This window comes from Lates calcarifer, linkage group LG5 (genome assembly GCF_001640805.2).
Source record: "Lates calcarifer isolate ASB-BC8 linkage group LG5, TLL_Latcal_v3, whole genome shotgun sequence".
Classification (NCBI taxonomy): Eukaryota; Metazoa; Chordata; class Actinopteri; family Centropomidae; genus Lates; species Lates calcarifer.
In genome coordinates, this window is record NC_066837.1 from 17,403,327 (window position 1) to 17,425,591 (window position 22,265).

General features: G+C 39.8%; 3 protein-coding genes across 8 annotated transcripts in view; all 3 read left to right on the forward strand.

Moving 5' to 3' along the window:
• The window catches only part of misp3 (MISP family member 3), a 68,623-nt gene extending 61,264 nt beyond the window's left edge, over positions 1 to 7,359 (forward strand). The window contains exon 4 of the transcript XR_007813274.1: positions 7,348 to 7,359. The gene's annotated coding sequence lies outside the window, so the exon portion shown is untranslated. The remainder of the gene's footprint in view (positions 1 to 7,347) is intronic.
• Positions 1 to 17,904, forward strand: part of rab11fip4b (RAB11 family interacting protein 4 (class II) b) — a 53,937-nt gene extending 36,033 nt beyond the window's left edge. For 3 of the 5 annotated variants that reach the window (XM_018665101.2, XM_018665106.2, XM_018665105.2), the window contains 13 exons: positions 2,844 to 3,094; positions 3,508 to 3,693; positions 5,538 to 5,672; positions 8,271 to 8,306; positions 9,350 to 9,449; positions 10,231 to 10,334; positions 10,510 to 10,650; positions 11,018 to 11,099; positions 11,609 to 11,746; positions 11,974 to 12,132; positions 14,056 to 14,136; positions 14,597 to 14,740; positions 15,314 to 17,904. In XM_018665101.2, coding sequence (XP_018520617.1) covers positions 2,844 to 3,094; positions 3,508 to 3,693; positions 5,538 to 5,672; positions 8,271 to 8,306; positions 9,350 to 9,449; positions 10,231 to 10,334; positions 10,510 to 10,650; positions 11,018 to 11,099; positions 11,609 to 11,746; positions 11,974 to 12,132; positions 14,056 to 14,136; positions 14,597 to 14,740; positions 15,314 to 15,430 — 1,674 coding nt within the window. In that variant the 3' untranslated portion in view covers positions 15,431 to 17,904. The remainder of the gene's footprint in view (positions 1 to 2,843; positions 3,095 to 3,507; positions 3,694 to 5,537; positions 5,673 to 8,270; positions 8,307 to 9,349; positions 9,450 to 10,230; positions 10,335 to 10,509; positions 10,651 to 11,017; positions 11,100 to 11,608; positions 11,747 to 11,973; positions 12,133 to 14,055; positions 14,137 to 14,596; positions 14,741 to 15,313) is intronic. The other 2 variants (XM_051070681.1, XM_018665103.2) reach the window with 2 other exon arrangements.
• An 860-nt stretch (positions 17,905 to 18,764) lies between these two features.
• On the forward strand, positions 18,765 to 22,038 carry LOC108875811 (uncharacterized). 2 transcript variants are annotated; one of them, XM_018664950.2, is made up of 4 exons: positions 18,765 to 19,006; positions 19,785 to 20,268; positions 20,938 to 21,074; positions 21,207 to 22,038. In XM_018664950.2, the coding sequence occupies exons 2-4, from the start codon at positions 19,793 to 19,795 to the stop codon at positions 21,380 to 21,382; spliced, it is 789 nt and encodes a 262-aa protein (XP_018520466.1). In that variant the 5' UTR covers positions 18,765 to 19,006; positions 19,785 to 19,792; the 3' UTR covers positions 21,383 to 22,038. The 2 variants fall into 2 exon arrangements, with proteins under 2 accessions (XP_018520466.1, XP_018520465.1); XM_018664949.2 differs by lacking the exon at positions 18,765 to 19,006 and adding an exon at positions 19,042 to 19,230.
• The last annotated feature ends 227 nt before the right edge of the window (positions 22,039 to 22,265 follow it).

A 22,265-nucleotide genomic window follows, 5' to 3' on the forward strand; every position in this document is an offset into this window, starting at 1 on the left:
TTGAAAGGCTTCAGATGCTTCATAGAGGAATTGCCCTGATGAAACATGTAGATAAAAAGAGCTGATTTGGCCCAAGCAAACATTTAATGGTGATAAAAGTCCTTCTTTGGCCAAAGCGGATGTGAAGGCGCGTCAGGCTTCAGGCAACACTGCTGCAGTTAAAAGCACAGCAGATCTCAGCATACTCAGTTCAAAGCCAGTGGCAAGTTGGACGCTGTTTGGCAGGCTAGCTGTGTTTGTGCTCTTGGGAATCAAGCAACTCAAAACACTCTGTAGGCTCATGTTTTGGCAGTTACAGCCCCCAGGCTGTTCTGGAGCAGACGCGTACAGAGAGAGGCATACTGTAAACACACACACACACACTTCCTTGTACACCTATCTTGTGGGGACCTGTCCCTAGCCCCTTTCCTAACTTTAACCATCACAACTGAATGTCTAGCTCTAATCATAACCCTCAGACCCTAACCCTAAGACAGCCATTTAAACTTGTGGGGGGAACCGGCATTTTGGTTCTTCTCCTGAAACTGGTACTGCGTGTATTGCTTCTCTTTTTCTGCAGGAATACGTCAGTGAGTCAGAGGATGCTGACATGCATTCACCTGAACAGAGGAAAAAGCTCTTTAAGTACTTTGAAAAGAGCAGTCAGATTGCTATTAGATGCAGTCTTCAGGTGTATTGTCTTAATTTAACGCTACCTTATGCAGTTGTTGAGAATATTATTACCCATATTATTACTGTATTTTGACCAGTTCTAACTGTGTTTGTTTTTAGTTATATTATGTGAGCTTTGACTACATATAAAAAACCTCCTCTTCTCTCTTTCTCAGAATTAAGTGCAATGGGTCTCAAGTCTCCCACTGTGTTAGCGTGTTCAGGTTTTCAAATTGTTGTGGTGAAGTGCAGAGGGGGGGCTGCCTATTTCCTTGCCCCACACTGTGTTTCTTTTTGTGCTGCAGGGAAATAAAGTGACTGGTCTAAGGAATGCTGAAGAGACCTTTATCCTTCATTTTTTTTCTGTGTGACTCAGCCTCAGACCCCATGTTGGCTGTTTGTAAAAGTGCAGAGCCCCAGTTAAAGTGTTGAATGGGTACTTTTTAATTTACTTCTACACAAGCATGCACTTTGGTGTGTGTGTGTGTGTGTGTGTGTGTGTGTGTGTGTGTGTGTGTGTGTGTGTGTGTCTGAAACAGATAATGTGCTCTGAACAGTTAGTAACATTCAAACGTTCAAAGCATTTGCTACATTAGTCAGTTTAGATTAATTTATTGATTTGTATATTACTTTGAATGTATGGTTCCAATGCAAATTATGCATTGAAATATAACATTATTATGTATTTTTTGTTAGCAGTGGAACTTGAAAATAAAATTAACAATAATTTAACGATTGATTTGATTTGGTGACTTTGGTGATTGAACATCTGCTATTCAGCAAAAGAATTTAGAGAGTGAGACAAACCAACAGAGAGCTGTCTGAATTTTAGTTGCTGAAATCTGTTACTGTAATGTCTAGCTACTTTGCTATCTCTCTGCCTAACCTATATCTTTTTTTCTTCACAGCTCTCACACTCTCCTCTAATCTCACCTTCACACTGTACTGCTATTTTATTCTTTCTTAGCCTTGTTCCTTGTGCCCTCTTTCTTCTCCTCACTTATTACTGTCGTCTTCTTTTCTACACTTATTCTTCCTTCAGTACCTACATCCATAGCTTTACTCCCTCTCCACCTTTCTGTTACTCACTATTCCCAATATACCCCTTACCCTCCACTCTCTCATCTCTCTGATTTTGTCTTCACCTGCCCCCCTCCTTCGCTGTGCTCTGTGTTTCAGTTGTTCAGTCATGCTGAGATATGTCCTTGTTCTCAGTGGCGTTAAACTAGATTTGAGCAGCTAGAAACCGAAACTAGATGGAGCAGGACCCGTGACCTTTGACCAGTCGCCCTTTCAGGCCCTGTAGCCCTCCAGACCCCCAATGTGAACCATAAGAGCATTCCCACAGTGAAGGAATTCACTAAATGGGAAATCCACCCCAAAACAGAATCCACAAGTGTTGCTCATTACCTGGAGCAACCTTGGTTTGTTAACAGCTCTCCCAAACCTAAAGAATCTCTTAACGAATTCTTCCATTGTCCTTAACAGTTCTCCACACACAGCACTGTGTAATGTTTAACCCCTCGAACACTTACCTTTATTTGCTTGGTTTTCTTTCTCTTTATTTATACAGTCACAACATTTCCTAGCATGCAAGTGTTATTTTCTAGATAAGTTAAGTTCCTATGAAATGAATTGATGTCTCATATCAGTGGTACTATACATCCTCTGGGACAGTTATAATGAAAAACAGTTTGACACAATTAGAAATATTTTGATTGTTTTCTTGTTTGTTCACAGGTGTTTTAGAGACAGTGAGTTACAGTGAGCTATTTAATTAGTCCATCATGTGAAATAGTTTGGCTTGATTTACTGCCATTGTTCAGTGGCTACCATCTTTTTAGCCTGTATGTTTTCACTCTGCATTAGCCACTTTGTTTTGCATTGTCATCATGGATTTAAAGACCAGAATCACATAATTACTTGTGAGAATGAGAAAACATCTAATAATGATGTGAAGTAGATTTATGAACATTTTTCTGTATAACCGAAAAAGAGTGACTCCTGGTTAGATTGTTTGCGCTGAGAAGCTTCCTGGCAACATCACTGTGGTAACAAAAACAGCTGTATTCAAGCTCTTAAAAGTTTCTGTTTTTACAGGTGTGTGTCTATAAAGTTCTTTGTAAACTTTCTCATCATAAACTCTTTCTCCCCTTTGTTCCTCTCTATCTTTGCATTTCTTCATTCTCCAGGGCGGTGAGGAGGAGCGGCTTTGTCCGGTCATCATGTGCACGCGGGCCTATCCTGACCCCGTCCCTGAGTGCCAGCTGTTCCCGGGAGAGGTGGAGGAGCCTGAGGAGGAGGTGGCAGACGAGGGCAGGGAGAGGGAATCAGACAGAGACAGTGCTGTGGAAAGCACCCTAGGGTCAGACACTTTCGACGGGCTGACCAGACCAGGCGACAAGGAAGACGCACTGGGGGATCTCTTTTTCCCTGGGGAGAAGTAAGCTTAAGCTTAATCCTGTCTCACTGTCTCTAAATCTTACTCTAGTCCACTTTCAGGTGATGCTCTTTGTTCCCATGCTAAATACAGGATAGAACCTTCATTCATGAGGACAAATGTTTGTCATTGCTCTGTGCAGTTCTTACTCAGCTTGATGGTTCTCAATACTGTTTTCCTTATCAGATGCATCTGTCTACAAGTCATATTCTAAACGGAAATATACAGTATGTTCTAAAGTCAAATAAAAGTATGATATTTGGTGACAGGGGGTGCTTTTGTAGTCATGTGTCATCATTAAATCCAGGATCAAAATCTGAAGAACATTCCACACCTCCGTCCTTACTTATGAAGTACCTTTGTTTTAATTTGACTCCCAAAAAGAATAATCCCAACTTCACCCTCTTTTTCTTCAGGTGTGGTCAGACTAGTATCTCAGTGACCTCTGACCTATCAACACGTTCCTCAGCTTCTCTGAACGAAGAGCAGTTTGAGGACTACGGGGAGGGAGAAGAACCAGACTACACTCTCAGCAGCCCCTGTCCGGACGACGAGACTCGTACCAACGGATACTCTGACCTCGGCTCATCTGTACCCTCGAGGTAAGAGAGAAAAGGAGAGAAAATGTTATTTTTCTTTAACAGTTTTGGAATCAGTGGTGAACTCATCAAAATAATCTCATCTATGAAGTCTTGCAACAATTTCACCTGCTTAGTCCAGTCATGTTCTTTAAAGTGGAAGTGTGAATATGCACTTCTTGAAATAAAAGGTGCTATTTAACACAATAAATTCCATATATTAGTTGAGTGTGGCTTTTGTTAAACTGTTATCTACTAGCTATATTGAACATGAGACAGTATGTATTAGGATCTCTGGTAGTTCACAACCTGTACCAATAATTTCCTGGAAAAAAACTCTTTGGTCTTGAGCGACACCTTGTTCTTTGAATTAATTTACTTTAATACTTAATTTTACCAGTGTGCTACTTCTGTGGTTTCCAACATCTGTTTTTATAATGACAACTGACTATTTTTATATTGACAATATTGTATGTGGAACGATGTGGTAGCAGTGTCTGCTTTATCTGGTGGTATGACCACAATAAAAGTCAGTCATTTGGACATTAAAACACACACATTAGTTCTCTCCCCTACCTCCTCCAAAGAACCTCTGAAGTTCTATTAGACTCTTTCAAACCAGTGTTTTTGCTTTTTTCCCCCAAGTTAGCTTGTTGCACTGCACATGCTAACTGTTGTTTTGGGTGAGACATGGTGTGATTTGAGGAAAAATGCAGTACCTTCATTAGCCAATGAATCATATTTCCTCAGATAATTATACAGATTGTTGTACATTTTAGTTGTGTGTAGGCTTCTGTGCTTTTTCTTAAAATTTAAGTCATGATGAAGCAAAATGTAAAATACTGACCAGTTCCTGGAGCTTCAAACCTGTTAAATACATTTTTGCTTGAGTCTACACTGTGGAAGCTCCAGAATCATTACCTGATTCATGTTATTCTGAGTCTTGACTGAAGAAGTTTAGCTTAGGAGTTCTTGCCCTTAAGGCCACATTAATATTCATCAAAGGCCTGTGTTTAATGGGATTAAGTCTCCCGGCTGATAGACTGGCAATACAGCTCCATGCTTCTTCCACGCATACCAAGCAGACAAAACTCTCCAAATGGAGTTGGCATGGAGATTTAAATTCAAAATGAGGCCCAGATCTACCAGAAGTATTAGACAACTCAGCACAGGAAAGAAGTTAAGTTACAGTATAAAGTGGGTTATAGGTACTCTCGCTAATTTTTATGTTGTGCCCCTCCAACCAAAATATTCCTCCCATGCCATCTGTGTTTAAAGGTTGAGATGAGTGTGTTGACTTTCAGTGCGTAAACAGGGTTTGGGGAGGAAATAATGGGATTTGGGAGAGTTACTGGAAGCTATAACAAAATCAGGGAGTGTGTGTAAAACCTTGATAGTGATAATGCATCATGGCTTTTTGTTTATTTGGCAACAGGTTTGGGGACTGATGTCCTGATTTAAATGTAGGCACCATGCCAACATACTTTAGCACAATAAACTAACTATTTCTGTATTCACATACTAATTTCAAATGAAGTGCTATTACTGAGTTCCTGTGTGGCAGAGGATTTGTCCCAGTAAATATGAAACACTTCATAGATGGTCAGACGTTTCTTTCTCCATCTGTGACATGTCTTTCTTTCTCTCTTTCTGGTGGAGTTTTATTTTTTATTGGTGTTATTTATTGGCTTGCCAGATCAGTTTTCAAGGTGTGTTGGCACCGGCTACATGATTTATGTGCTCAATTGGTGCCTCAGTGTTCTCACATGAACATGTAATAAAATAATTCAATAATTGAAATGATTAAAATCACTTCCTCTAGGTGTGTAACTGTGTGTGTGTGTGTGTGTATGTGTGTGTGTTTACAGTGCAGGACAGACTCCTCGTAAGGTGCGTCAGCATTACACTGGTGAACTGATGGATGTCTATTGTTCCCAGTGCAGCAAAAAGGTCAACCTTCTAAATGACCTGGAGGCTCGCCTCAAAAACCTCAAGGCTAACAGGTGGGACACACTCACACTCAATCACACAACACTGTATTACACAAGATCTACACCCACTAAATGCCAGTGGATGTTGCAGCTGCAATACAGAGTTACTTTGTGAGCCAAGATATGTTGAAATTGTATGCAGTCTTTTAGCCCGTGCCTGTCCTCGAGCCTTTCCCGCTGACTGCCACACTTTTGACTGTTAGCCAGCCAAATCAAATCAAATCAAATCACCAGCATGTATTTGCTGACTGCATTTCTACCTGCCAGTTTTATTTAGATTAAACCTGATGGTGAATCCACATGGTGAAATATACTGTAGCACCCAACAATACCTGATTCCACGAACAAAACCTTCTAGCTGAATACAGGTAGGGTGACATATTTCTGTGAAAAATTAGCGTTAATTATCCTGGCAGGCAATTTTTAGAAGCAACCATGGCTCATTAAAAGACAGTAACATAATTATACGTGACAGGAAGTGTACACCCTGCTGTTTTTCAGTGAGAGAAACAAATGCTGTTAGCTATTATGTGTGTTGTACAGGACACACACACAGGAATCTGAGGTGCATTGGTCCACACGTATAAGACTAGTGAGGCTGACTCGGGGTTAACTGTCTGCTTTGAGGGCTGTTTATTTACTATAATTTAATAGGAATGATGTAATAGTATTACATTGGTGTTTAAATTCTTCCTCCTGTTCCATGCACGAACAAACACATCATCATCATTCACACATGCACACACACACACACACACACACACACACACACACACACACACACACCAAGACTAATTGACTGTTATATAAGGCCATCACACTGGTGCTTACCTCATCAACCACTGTAATAGGGAACCTATTATTGGTAACATAATCCTTGGTGACCATTAATAGCTGTGCAGTCTACCTGCACACACCAAGTGCACATGTAGACAGAGAGTCATTTGAGAACAATACATTTTGTAGAGGAATGTTTTTGGATATAGTGTACTGTGGAGTAACTTTTCTTTCTGGTACTCTCTGCTGACTGTGCAGAATTTCCCCCCGGAGAAAAATGGATCTATAATCCAACATAGCTCTCCTAATTAGACCTATGCTTTCCCCTTATGAATAATAAAGCAGAGATAGGCAGAAGGAAGAGTTAGAGTGGAGGAAGCAAGAATAAGAGAATGAGTGAGATGTAAATGAAAATAATTAGAGCCTATGGGTGGCTACAGACAGAATAGGATGGTGCTAGGGATGGATTTTAAGGAAGATGGAGGATAAATGTGAGAAATACGTTGCAGGTCATGTCTGACAAATAAAACACATTTGAGATCAATCCAAAGCATGAAGGATTTCAGGCAAGACAAAATGTATTCAGAATGGACAGAGGAGGGAGGTCTTCCCTCTAAGCTGCATGCAGTGTTTAATGGATCACTTGTGCATGTCAAACTTCTTTATACCATTTAATTAAATTAAATTGTCCTCATTGAAGCATGAGTAATAACCATGTGGAATTAGTCAGCCTTAGGCTACATAGGAAAATCAACCCCAAGCCTGTGCATTAACTTTTCCTGTGTAAATTGAAGCACACAAAGTTCATTTTGTACACAAGAGCATGAGGTCATGAAAGACTGGAATAACAGCCCATGCACTTTCATACAAAAAATGTTGTTCATTAATAAATGTGGGGAATTCTGAGCAGATAAAAGGCAAGTCAGAAGTTCAGAGATTTAAAATAAATTCTACTGGCAGTAATTCTACTCTGCAGTTTAGCCTCTTAGACTTCTTCAAATCATTTTGTCACTTGGGATTATATACTCTAGTAAAACTTTGCTTCATCTAAATGCTGAGAGGCTCCTCCTGGAAAGATCAGCCTTTTCTTTGTCAGTTATTCCTTTGTGAAGTATCTTGATGTTGCACCCTGACTCAGAAAAGTCGCATTTTGTTTGTTTCTCTCCCTTAATTTTTGTCTGAACCTAACATGATACGTCTCTTTTGAGCTTCTTCACAGTTTGCTTGACTTAGCACAGGGTATCTGAATGTGTGAGTGTGACAATCTTGCGTGATCTGTGAAGTACTGGGATAAGCCATAATCAGTAGGACCTAACAAATTTAGATTGACACAACATAGTCATCAATTATCTTTGTATTTGTACATAATAGATGTTTTTATACAATTTGTTAATTTTAGAGTTTTCTGCTGTGTCCTAACTCAAGCCTTTTTCTTTTGTGTCAAGAGTTGTTATGTTAATTGTATGTCTACATTAACTGCCATAATTTGAGTGGCCCTACAGTATGCTCATATCTGTTAATCCAATATGAAACTCATGGCAGACAGTCTGAACATCAGCCTGAAAGAGTCTTTGGGTTTTTTTTCCCCCGAGACAGTTGCTGAGCAGACATAAACCCCTGCTCACTGAACCAGGAGCGAAATTGTATTATCATTGACATGTCCTTCAGTGTTTCTTTCTCTCTCTCTTTCCAATGTATCTGTCACACTGAATAGCCAGAATCTTGATTGCCATCAGCAGTTATTTCCAGTGTATTGTTGAGCTTGTATGTCCAGAGATATCTATGAAAATTCAGAGTAAAGAAATGTCTGTTATTTTGTTTTTCCCTTTGTAGCCCCAACAGGAAAATCTCCAGCACTGCCTTTGGAAGGTAGGCCACTTACCTGTTTGTGTGTTTGTGTGCACACTTCTGTACACGCTTCAATATGTGTTCGTGTGTGTGCTTCTGTATGTGTCTAAAGAGAAGGTCAGTCACTTGTACTCTGTGTGTTTATGCAATATACAGCCTGTGCCGCACGTGTTTGCTCTATTTGTTGACACACACACACACACGCACGCACGCACATGTACACTAAGATTAGCAGTCACTGCTTTCTTATCACTCAGCTGCCTGACCATTGTGCTGTAACAGCCAGTTAATTACTAACTACTTATTCTGAGAAAAAAAACATTGTCTGGATGAAATTAATCTGATCTGTAACTGAGCATGCTGCAAAATCATGTGTTTTTGTGTCCAGTTTGGACATGAGCTTCAGCTGCTTCATGGCCCATTGGTCTGTGCTGGCTGAAACATTTTGTATCAGGGCTTTTGTCCTATTTCCACCCACAGTAACTGAGTTATAGTGACAGAGTTAAAATGGCCTGTCAGACTTGATCTATGTATTCAATATAAGGTCTGGCTCTCTCTCACTGTTCTTTCTACTGTCCTCTGTATCTGGTTTGAATTTGTCTTTCAGTTTATTGCTCTCTTTATCTGTGCCTCTGCTTTTTCTCTTTTCTGTTTCCCCTTTCTGTTTCTCATTTTTTCTCTCCTCTCCTCTCCATATTGCTAATCTCAGTAATGCAGCAGAAGCTTGCTATCAATTTATTCCATCAGTGAAAGAGGGGGCAGCTGTAGTCACATCTTGGCATGAATGTCACACTTGACTGTGTTACACAGTCCGATATACACACACCTGTGTGGGTGTCCTTGTGTGTACTAGTTTTAATTGTGCTTGCACCAGCTTCTCTTCTTGGCTCCTTATAGTCGTATATCATCTATGCTGTCTTGCAGCAGCACCACTGCAGAGCAGAGCACACTTACTTTCACTCACGCTCGCACACAAACACACTTAAAACCAGCTGGTCCTCACCTGGATCTATTCTCAGCTTGTTCTTCTGGTTAAGTTTGTGTATCTCTGTGTGTTTGAGCAGGCAGCTGCTCCACAACAGCAACTTGAGCAGCAGTAACGGCAGTACGGAGGATCTTTTCCGAGACAGCATCGACTCCTGTGACATCGACATCAATGAGAAGGTATGAAAGTGTTTGTGTCCTTTGCGTGTGTGCTGCTTTTTGGTCCATATGTTGATCTGAGTCAACATATCTTTATTTAAACTCTTTTACACACTAAACAGGTGCTTGTGGGAAGTAATAGCTCTTGTTATTTCTGTGTGACTACTGAAAACCCATAACCAAATAAATGAATAAAAATGTCTCTTTTTTGTGTGTGTTGTTAGCACTAAAATCACAGAGAGTGAAGACATGTTCGTGATGGATGTGCAACTTAAGCTGAGAATGCTAATTTATATGATGATCCCTGTCAGGATTCCTTTTACGTCTGCAAAATAAAGGAATATATGAATGCTACTCAAAGTTTTCAAACCTTCAAGACCTTGAGCAATGCACAATTAAACTATGGGAAATATTGTTGCTTTGTGCTAATACATAAGTATTATGAATCTGCCTTTAGCTATAGACTCACTTCAGTTTTATCTTTGTGATATTAGTTGTTTTGTTGAGGGATATGTCCTAATTGGTATACTGGTCAGCATTTTTCAGCATAAATCATTTACAATTCTTTTGGGGGGCATTTAAAAGCTTTATTTGATACAGTAGATGATGACAGGAAATGACAGAGAGGGGAAATATCGCCAGAGTCTAACACAGGACTTTAAATTAATAGTCAGCACCTTAAAGCCTAAGCCACTGGGGCACCCCAAGCATTCATCATTTAAATCCCTGAAAATAATTAACAGTTTTGATTATGTTTATACTGTAAATTCAGCTTTTAGTACACTGTCTCTGTTTCTATCAGGTGAGTTCTCTGGAGAAGAAGGTGGCAGAACTGGAGAATGAGATTCTGATGAACGGTGATCTCAAGTCCAAGCTGAAGCAGGAGAACACACAGCTAGTACACAGGTAGAGCCAGAAAGCATGCTGGGTTTCAGAAATATTATACAGATATTTGCTCTAATGTCTCATTGTTGAAAAGTGGTAAATAATTCAGTATTCACTGCTCACTGAAAAAGTAACACAGCTCATATATTATGCTGTGTTAACTGAATTTGTGTGTGTGATGTGTTCATCATGTCAGGGTTCATGAGCTGGAGGAGCAGCTGAAAGACCAGGAGACACGAGCAGAACAAAATCTGCAGGAGGGGCTGAGACGACATCGAGAGGCCTACAGCAAGATGGAGAGAGACATGACTTCACAGACAGAGCTGCTGACCAACCGGTGAGAAACAAACATACTAACATGCACATCATGAGTTTCCCAGTTTCCCCATGTTTTTTGCTTGCATCCAAAATAAACCAATGCCAAGATACAATTAAGGTAAAGGTTTTCTATTTAGACAGGATATTGTCGCTCTTAAGTCCCTCTCGGATATGAACATTGACATGCCTGCTTGTTAAGAGAAAATGCTGAATGTAAAACCTTATGCTAAACAGAGCTCAGAGATTCCTCCTGGGGTTAGTCAGCTGCCTCTGGAGCTGCAGCATAAATTGTGGTTGTTTGCCAAACTCAGTGCCTTGAGCTGAATGTGACGCACACTCGTTTTATATATAAAAGTACACTGACATATAGATTTTTGTGTTTTTAGAGTTAAGCAGCTGGAGGAGGAGAACAGCGAGCTGGCTCTCAACATGTGCAGGCTCAAGTCGCAGACAGAGAAACTGGATGAGGTAAGCCATATTTACTTTTCTTTGTATATTTGCTTTCTTTTGCCTTGTATGTCTTTTTGTTATTCTGTCTTCAGTTTTGCATTTGACACATCCAGCTGATGCTTTTATGAAGAGCAACTCTCCAGTTAACTGTCTGTTTCTCTTTCTAACATGCAAGGTCTAAGTGTTATTTACAGGATGAGGTGTTAGAGACAGCTGCTGGGTGTTGTTATTTTGAAACGGTACCTATGTAAATGACAGCAACCAGCAGTTGTCAACTGTACGTGTTGTTAAATGTACGACCAAAGTGCTACTGTAAATAGGAAGCTTAGTTCAGCTCCATATGTTAAATACTTGAACGTGGAATACCAATAACAATAGTAAGAAACCAATGTGTTTTAATGGTATATATCCCAAAAAGTCTATCAAGAGACATACGTATGTGTGGATGCCTTTGTGTTCAACATTTGTAAATAGACATGCCTCTTCCCTGACAAAGTGTATGTGTGTGTATGTCTGACCATCTTCAGGAGAAGCAAAGAATGACAGACAAGTTGGAGGACACCAGTCTGCGCCTGAAGGATGAGATGGACCTCTACAGGAAAATGATGGACAAACTGAGACAGAACAGACTCCAGTTCCAGAAAGAAAAGGAAGCCATGCAGGAGGTGGGAGGGACTGTTTTATGCAATCACACACACACACACACACACACACACACACACACACACACACACACAGCAAAGTGCATTGTTTTGTTCTAACTGCTCTCTCTATTTCCTCTCTTTCATTCTTCCGTGCTACAGTTATGTCACCTCATACACCTACACCTACAAAAAAAAACCTGCATTGACATTACATAACATTTTTCATCTGTCCTTTATCTTTTGTCTAGCTGATAGAGGACCTTCGTCGAGAGCTGGAGCATTTGCAGCTGTTCAAGCTGGAGGCAGAAAGGCCTGGTCGCAGCCGTACCTCCTCCTCCAGCCTGTCGGACTTCAACAGCAGGACCAGGGAGGTGGAGCTGGAGCATGAGGTCAAGAGACTCAAGCAGGTATTGATGCAAGGCTTTCTTCAAATACTTGATTGTGCATGGTCAGCACAGTAGGTATTATAGCTAGTGGTTCTCAGGGATGTCTGTATACTGAGTGTGCTTTAACATACTGAGATGATCATAAAACACTTTCACATAGATTTAGAATCCTGAATCCAGGATTTCTGTCCTGTTATTGAAAGATAATGCCTGTTACTAGCTTCACAGAGCATCTCAAAGTGAGCCACATAATTATCTGTCACAGATTTAGCGCAGCAGAAAATCTATAAATATTTAATGTCTCACAAGAAACTCATTATGGTTCATTTAATTTGTGTTTATTGAGTGACAGTTGTTTTTACTCATTTAAAATTATTTCACTCATTCTTCTATCCTTCCTTTATTTTAAGTGTGTCTCAAGTGCTATTTACTGTATTTGGTAGCATGTCTTTGACTCCGACTCTCTAATTCTCAGTCCCTTCAGTAAACTATCATTTTGTAATCATTCACAAATAAATAAATTCAGCTAAACCCTGCATTATTTCCACAAAGAAATGTTTGGCTCACAATGATTAGCCAAATTAGCGCATTGTGTTTTTGGCCCACCATCTATTTTTTTTTCTTCATAAAATGACACAGTAGCAGTATAGAAACACACTATGTGTACACTGTCTTGTTATATTACAAACAGTTTTGACATACCTGCACAATGATTCAGATAATGTTTTCAGATAATAAGTTCATACTCGAGCTATATTTATCCCTGCAGGAGCACTTAACCCTCCCGTTGCCCTTCGTATTCTATATACTTTTTTCTTATTATTATTATTCAAAAACAAAAGATAACCACTTCAGAATCACGAATGTCATGCACAACAACAAATCCTACTACACACACACACGAACACACACACACACAAAGGCACATTGTCGGCCACCGGGTCACTTTGACCCAGAGGACAACACGAGGGTTAACCTTGTTCTTACAGGAAGCAGTTTCAATTTGACACACGCTAAATTAGTTGTGTACTACCAGAGGAACATGAAGTGGCTAATTTCAGAAAACAAGGCTACTTTTGGTATTATGGTGGCTACAGATGCTAGGTGGACCTGAGACACACACTGCAAGAGGTTGGGTTCAGGCAGAGAGTATCACATTTTAATCAAATTGTAATGGAGAGTCCAGTGGAGCTTAAACCAGCTTCATGACAATCTATGACAATTCTAGCTACAGAGCACATAGAGTATGCTCTATATATTTTCTCTGTTCTTTAGTTTCACTATTCCTAAATACAGTGATAGTTGCCTTTAGGTATCTGCCTGCCACAGTTAGAGACTCAAATGTTAAGTTACTGTTTCCAGTGTGTATAGACCTGGTACGAAGTAAACATGAGAGATAAGGGAGTAGATGAGAGTGTTTTTCAGATGTCCTCTCTGATAAGACTAGTAAAGGTAGATATTAACACTCTTGGAAGTTGTGTAGCAGCTCTGTATAATTCATTTCAAAGCCATAAGAGCAATACAAAAAATGAGGTTACCAAAACCATCAGACGTTGAGGTAACTTTTAAGTGGCCCATCAGTGAGAATTGCTGATTGTGCATTTTATCAGGAACTTCAGATGATAAGGTCCATGTCCCCCAGTAGCCTTGAGCCAAACTTGTCACACCAAGCGCAGGCAAGCAAGAAGGGAAATGATAATAATAGTTTTATAGCACCTTTTGTCTGCAGATACTTCTTTTTTATGTCTTTCCTTTATATCAACTACTTCTGGCAGTTTTAGATGTCCAGTAATACAATGTGCTTGTCTGTGGTTGATTATGAAGCTGTGTGCCGGCGACAGCTTTTAATTTGACAAACGCTGCCCTGTAACACCCAAGAAGGATAAACTTTTGCTTGCCTGTGCGCCTCTGTAAATGTCTGTGTGTGTGTGTGTGTGTGTCCAGCGATTTGTGTCCCAGGACTTTCTACCCTCTGAATTCCAGCACCTGATGTTGTCTGGGGCTTGGCTCCGTCCTGGTCTGATGGTAAAATTGCTTCTGTGACCTTTGACCTCCTGATTAACCACTAATCACAATGGAGTAGAGTGAACTTGCCCAAGCTGAATTGGGGTCAGTTTTGCAGTCCACTTACTAATGGTTGAGGACAGAAGGAGGGTAAAGCAAACTGACCTCTTGTCAGCGCTCAAAAGGCAACTTAATCATGGAGCTTTCATAACACACCCGACAAAGCAAGGGAGCAGTTTGTTCTGTAACACGCATAACCCATGTTATGTCCTGTAGGTGTTGCCAAAATAGATGTGCATTGCTGTGTTTGCTGCTGGATGACGAACCAAGTGCAGTGTTTTGGCGTATGGGTTGAGTGAGGCTTGAGTAGTGTCCATTAAAGCAAAACAAAAAAACTTTACCACTTGTGTGGTACAGAGCCTCATCTCATTCTCTTCCTATCTCTCTCTCCTCTCCCTCCTGCCCTCACTCTGTATTTTAGGAGAACCAGAAACTGAGGGAGCAGAACGATGACCTGAATGGTCAGATCCTCAGCCTCAGCTTATATGAAGCTAAAAACCTGTTTGCCACACAGACCAAGGCCCAGTCCCTGGCTGCAGAGATAGATAACGCCTCCAGAGACCAGGTAACACCAGGATAATATACAAACTACACTGAGATGCAATGCAGTTAAATTAGTTTTTCCTATATGACAATAAAAGTAGTCAGTGTATTTTACTCTGAAACAACTCTGTGACTGCATCGTCAACTGTTATGCAACCAGTTAGTTTCATACTGAGTTTGATCTGAATGATAAAGGTCCCTCACATACAAAAGTTAGAACATAACATAACTTTATTTCTAGGACGTAATCACAGCACGACAGTGTTCTACATATTACACTATTGTAGAATTGAATCATGCATAATATTGAGGTCATCAACATGGCTACCTCACTATACATAACTGCTGCTCAGTGCCATGGAAATAACCTATCCATGCATAAAAATTAATTATAGTTTATAGTTTGAATTTCTATGTAGTTCCCATACAAAGACAATTTGTACGCTGCTATTAATTAACATAGCAAAGTCTTGCAGCAACAAAAGTATTGGGTCCACAGCTCAGCTAACGAACAATACAATTAGTAAGACTATAGTGTGCACTGTTAAAAATAACTGGAATGAAAATGTCATTTGACATACTTCTTTCTCCCCAGTTAATGGAAGCCCTAAAGGAGCAGGAGGAAATCAACTTGCGTCTGCGACAGTACATGGACAAAATCATCCTGTCCATCCTGGACCACAACCCCTCCATCCTGGAGATCAAAAACTAGCAGTGATTCAACTGGAATGAGAGTCGTTCTCGAACTCGGGAGAATGAGGATCATTCCAGTTGTTTGATCAGAACCTGCAACCCGAGTCGTGAGTCTGTACAGTGAAGCAGAGACAGGCAGATCCAGTCTTGGAAACTGGGACATATAAATAGACATGCATTGCCCCCTGCTGCTTGTGGACAGGAAATGGACTTCTCTTGCAGCAAAGGTTGAGTGAGACTCCACACGGAACTTAAGAGCCTGTGGTTGCTCACTGACTTTAGGTCATACTACTGTGACTCTTCAACTCGATCTACCCTGTTTTGTTTTTATTCTCTGTTTATGCTGTGAACTGTAGTTACTGTCACAACTTTGATCTCACAAGACAAAACTGGTGATTTCTTCCAAGGAACATCCTGCGTTCAAATGCGTTGAGGATCGACAAAGTCACTTGATGTAGTACACTGGACATAATGTACTTGGGCATAAAAACTGGAACAATGTAACAAACCTGATGTGGGTTCTACTGTATCCTGGTGTAACATTGGTGATCTTATTTACAGACAGACAGTTTGGTGCAGTGTAGCAAGATCCATTTTAGGTAAATACAGTGAGACAGACATGAAAGCAGGTCAGTCCACTGTTGCCCGATCTGTAAACTGCCAGTCTTTTCTTCCCTATCATGCAGGTGTTCTCTGAATGCATGTGACATACTTGGACAAGCAGGTGTTAAAAGAAGACTGGGAAATGAGGCAGAAGTGGATAGAGAAAGAAAAGAAGAATGCCTTGATTATAAGTTGAAAACAGCGACTTAAGCAACAGTGTTTTCTCTGAAGAGGTGGGGAGTCAGATGATGAACCACGTAATGCTAGCAAAGAAAGGTTTTTGTGAAGTCTCTGAAGGATAACTGAAGGTGAAGATTTATGTTTTTGTTTATTCTTGAGAACATGTCTTCCAGGAACCTTTGAAACAGTACTTGCAGTGTCAATCAGTCCAAAAGTGAAAATTCTTTCACCAAGAAGTGGCCCTTAGGTTGGTTCAGATGATTAGCAGAGTGTTGCTTTATGGCACAGAAGCTGCAACCAAGGAGTGTCTTTAAACTGTAACTTCCCGTTGCTGCTATTTGCTAGCAAAGCATGAGCTTGATAAAAATTCTCTGTTGCTAGCAATAGACCCAATGATGTTGCACAGAAATGTAATGATATGAATGTACAGGATGTATGATGGATTTACATTGGAGTGGCTGGTAGCCATTGTGACATGGTTTACTGAATCCTCTCTCTGTGCTCAGTGAAATCAACTCAGATACTGGATGTGAGCATCCACTACTCTTTGGTACAAAAGACTGGATTAACAATCTCACTGAAGCCTCCAGGTTGCAGATTGTAGTTAATGCCCCCATGGCTCTCTGAAGCTATCTAATACTGTAAATATCATGAATGTACAACTTGATATTTCACTTTCTGTGTGGTCAAAAAGGCTTTTTGAATCTAAGTCTGTAATTGGTTAAGACATGTTGTAACACATGTGTACAGTATTCTGTACTGTAATGAAGAGGGCACTGTTTTAGAGGGGAAACAATTACAATCTGCTGTGTTATGTAATTATTCTAAACTTGAGTTTTGCTTCCTTGCACAAAAAAAACAAACAACTTTTTGTTTCCTTTTGCATGGTCCACCTTTTCTTCTGTCTGTGCCTTTTGGGGACATTTTTCAAGACAATGTTGCTACAGATTTACACAGTTTTTGGAGGTACAGTCTATGTCTGTCTGACATTTTCTTGACTTGTAAATGTTGTAATTATATAGTGATAATTTGTATTCATGTGCCACTCACCACTCTTTTTCAGATTGATACTATGAAATCTATTTTATACAGTTTTATCACGAAAGAACTTGTGATTGCTTAGGTGTCCTATTAGAAAAGCAGTATAGCACAATGCTTTGTATGGTACGCAAGCCAGGATAGCAATTTGGGAATATTTTGTTAATGTAATAATTTCTTAATGCAGTAGAGGATATTGTGTCGCATTTCTCCTCTTTTTTGTTTGTTTGTTTTGTTAGTCACAGTAATTCCATTGCTTTTCAATTTGCTTTAAACTGGCTTTTTATATGGTTGTAAACTGTCTTCCTAACTTAAACTAAATGGTGAACATTATGAGCAATATTAACTTATTTACCAGTACAGTACCTGCTGACTTGTGTCCTGTTTTGCCTCACGAATCTTTTCACTCTATAGCTGCTTGTGCCATCCTAAATTTAAAAAAAAAAAAAAAAAAAAATCATCAGTGCATTGAACTGTAGAATCTGTCACAAACTCATTTCTTGTAGCTCTTAAATTTTGAATCATTAGGGCTATCCAATGCGATGTAGTCACTATAAATGGCAATAAAAATGGCTTTGGCAGTGATGCTGTCTCACGAAATTTCATCATTTTAAATTGTTTTTTGCCCTCATGTCCATTTATATAATAAACTATAATTTCTAAAACATGAAACCACTTATTCTTTTCTTTGAGTGTGTGCTGCTGATGTCTTTGCTGCTGTTGTGATAAACATACTGTGCTGTACATAAAAACACTTGGCCACCATGAATAATGCAAGTAACCCATTCTCACTTGATTGCATGATTGGTTCAAAATCCACAATCACAGTTTTATTGTTTTAGTATTTTGTATGTATTGCTCCAGTGCTGAGGCAAGCCTGCTTTGCATGTTCACATTAGGCCACTGGGATCATGTGATTCAAGCAAGGCCTATCCAAGGTTATCTGTTTTAATACTACAATGTAACCAAAGGAAAAAAATATCAGGTGCTGTTTTCTGTATTTTTGCCAGGTACAGAGACTTTGAGAAATAACAGGATTCCGAGGATGACCATGTATTGCATCTTATACCCAGAAGACACAAGATTGTAATTGAAATGCGGCTGTAAGAGCCTACACCCTATTACGAGGGTTTTACTCATATTCATTTGACATATTTTGGATGGGGTTGAGGTCAGGGATCTGTGCAGGCCAGTATAGTTCTTTTGCACAAAACTCAAGAAAACTTTATTTATGGACTTTGTTTTGTGTCATGTTGAAACAGGAAGGGGCAGTTTCCAAACCGTTGACACAATGTTGGAAGCACACAGGCTACCAGTGAAAGCATTTAGATTTCCCAAGGGGTCAGGCCTAGCCATGAATAACAGAGCAAAAGGACACAGACATATATGGACAAGACAAATACTATCACATTCATTTGGCCACATTGTTCATCTATCATAATGAAAATCAGTTACTACCTTTATGCACTCATTCTGCTGCAGTATAGCGCCACCTACTGACATAATTTGTCTTTGCTTCTAGGGGTCACTGCTGGAATTGATTCAACATAATCATCTTCCAAACCTGCAGAGTTTGGTGCTTGATAGCTAAAACATATAGTGAATAGTTTATCATTTGTGGTATTCCTTTATGAAAACTAACAAACCTAACTATGACATTTTGTGTCTTGGCGCCACCTGTCGGCGTATCGTTTGCCTCCTCAATTCGCACGCTACACAGTGTGTGTGAGTCATTGTGCTGCACGGGGGAGGCGTGCTTCAGGTTACAGCACAGGTAAGAAGTCGCTAGATTAAACTGAAGGCAGTTAGAAATTAGCGACAAGTTATGGGATTGATTTTGTTTACTCGTTAATGGTAGGCAAATTGTCTACAGCCGACACGATGATAGCTGTCAATCACAACGCTAGCTAAAGGGAGATGATGCTAGCAGGTGGCTAAGTTAGCAGTGACTTGGCACAGGGGGGGCAAAAGTTACCGACGTTACTTGAATGTACAATAGTAAGTTTAGCTTAGCTTAGTTTCATTGTATATGTCACATTTAAGTTTACACTTCCAACACAAATTTTTACACCCTGTTACATGAATGAACCGGACTTTACTGGCATCTTCAAATGATATGCACTTGAAAATGAAGTATTTTGTGACTATATGTGACTCAAACATGAGTCCTCATGCATGTTTGCATGCATGTTTAGCCTCTTATGGGAGTGTGAGGGATTGACTCAAGACAAAAAATGCAGTGCTCACATTCATCATAATGAAGGAAGCCACTGAATCAGGCTGCATCATAGTTTCCTAATACTGTACATGTAACACTGACTCAGAATCCAAATGAATTTAAACTCATGAACAGGTCTATATGATGTGTTACCACTTTCTCCATTTTAGGCACATAGAACAAAGTTGAAAGTTTGGTGAATGTATTTTTCTCACTGAAATGCTTCTTTGAAGTTTCATTTGTCACCTCTCTGTATTGTAACAGTCACATATCTTCATCCCATGTTTTTATTTTCTTTAATTCTGCTCACTTATCCTCCAAATGTACTTTGTAGGTGACGCGATGCCTCAGCGTGTTTTGAACTTCGAGGGCAGAAGAAGGGGAACATATCGCAGCACCTGTAAAACAAATGGTCTGGTCAATGGTCAGGTCCCAGGCACAGGTTTGGTTAATGAAGCTGCTGCTCACAATGGCCGCCCAGCTGCTGCCACTAGAATCAGTGAGTGCGCACCAGCTGGTACACTGAATGGTACCAAACCGCAATGCTTGGTTAATGGTTATATTAACCATGGATACAAAGGCAAGAGTACCTCAAGGACACTTAGGAAACAGGGAAATAAAATTTCAGCTGTGAGTGATTCCTCAGCAGCTGGCAGGGTCAGCGGCGGAGACATTTCAGGTGGTATCTCAGTCAACGGGGCCACCAGTCTAGACACTGTTTTTGTGCCCGGTAATCCGGACCAAATGCCACGAAAGCCCTGTCTGTCAGCAGCAGTGACGACCCAGAGAAGAAGAAAGAAATTCAGACATAAGAAAAGGTGAGAAACCTACCTGATAACTGCTTTGAATAAATCAGTCAGTCTAAAATGCTCATTAATTCATTATTATTTACCATATTCAGTCCAGTCTAACCAATATAAGTGTTACAAGGGTGGTGTAGGACACTGCAAATTAATCTGTTGCAAATGCAACTGTAGACAGGGCGTTCCATGGAATAAAAAAATAGTGCCTCACTGTATTTTTGATAGAAAAATGCTCAAAATTTCATTTGGGGCCAACAATTGCCATTTCAGTTATACAGTTCAAATTGGAGCAGTGTTAAAGAAAAAAATAGAGAAACAGAGAAACATAAAAAGTCCCACACATAACCACAAATTATTGCTTCCACATCCTGGTTATTGTACAAATTAAACAAGATATAATATGTTATTTAGTCGGCTTTAGAGGTTGCTGGAAGCCTCCTTGGACAGAGGCTTATGACAAGGAAGCAAATAAACATATTTCCCAAAATGTCACAGTACTCCTGAAGCTCCCACTGCACCCCGACTAAATATTTGATAAGCTTGTGTTGGCAAGAAACAACTACAGTGTCAGCTATCAAAAATGGTGTATGTAAAGATTTGGCTGTCTCCTCTTATTATGAAGCAGTCCCAAGAAGAAGTTTTCCTCATTTTAAAATGCTTAAGTCAACCTGTTAACTTTTATAGATACACTGAAGTCGTCTGTCAGGAGAACTCTACGCTCATATTGATGCCACCACGAGAGGAGGAGGACTGGGATAATGAGATCCAAGAGGTCATGCTCACTGACTGGGAAAACATGTGCTTTGGGGTCAGACCCTATGGTAAAGAAAAAAATATTTGAACAATATAATACAATAACCCTAACCCTTTCCCCAGAAAAATTGTAGGTGCTATTTTTAGAATTCAGGTCAGGCTAAGTACCGATGTTTTTGTGATATTTATACCTCTTCCAGGTCCAGAGGATGTGCTTCCTTTTGCCTTGCGGGATTTGACACTCAAGCAAACGGACACTGTTGACCTGCCGGCGACAGCCAATTACAGACCAGCCATACACCACCCATGTCCTCTCCAGTGGTCCTGCTACAAGGTTCCCCCTGAGCCAGACCAGTTCGCAGACGCTGATGAGTAAGCCAGACGTATGCTGTGGTGTTAGAGGAATGGTTGAAATCAGTGTTCACTTACCAAATTACCTGTTGGCCCTTTAGTTAGCCCTTAATGGCACTGTGCAGATTTTCTGGACCTGTTTGAGGGTCCTGGATAGTACCCATGCTTAGAATTTTTGTTTGGTCAGCATCATCCTTTCTCACTCATTTAAAACATTAGTGGAGGAAATTAAATTTAAAACTTACTCTAGGTTAGCATCTATGCAAAGCTTCAAAATCAAATCCGTCAAAGCTACAATAGGTCAAAGAATGTAGGGTAGAGTCTAGGTTGAAATCAGGTTGTTTTTTATCATAGGTTTTATTTTATATTTTATATTCAGATTTTATATTTGTTTTATATTATAAGATATTAATTCGTTAGGCTTTAGTGATATTAAGCAATGATTTGAGTTCACAACCATACTTCAGTGATGGTTGTTACTGAAAATAGTCATGTATTTGCTGCTTGATTTTGCAAGTCTTTCAAGAACTAATAGAACTTACAAGAACTAATAGTTTTTATCTAAATTTGTTCTGTGTTTTAAAACCCCCTGGAATGGAAACACTGTTGTCATAATAAGTTGCTCTTTTGAGTGATTATAGGATCAGATGTATTGTTTAGAAACGCACGTTCACAACAAGTACACAAGAACGTTCATTGGGGCAGCCGACCTTATCAAGAAATTATTGTCTGATTATATAACAACGACAAATCATCACTTGCCTGTTCAGATCTTAATTTTCATAACCACAATAAATACATTTTTCTTCTAACTTACGCTCAAACCTTTGCATGTTTATCTCCATTTATCACTGCGACAGTCAAAATTAGGCACACCCCTGTAACAGAGTGAGTAGGCCCACCTCTGT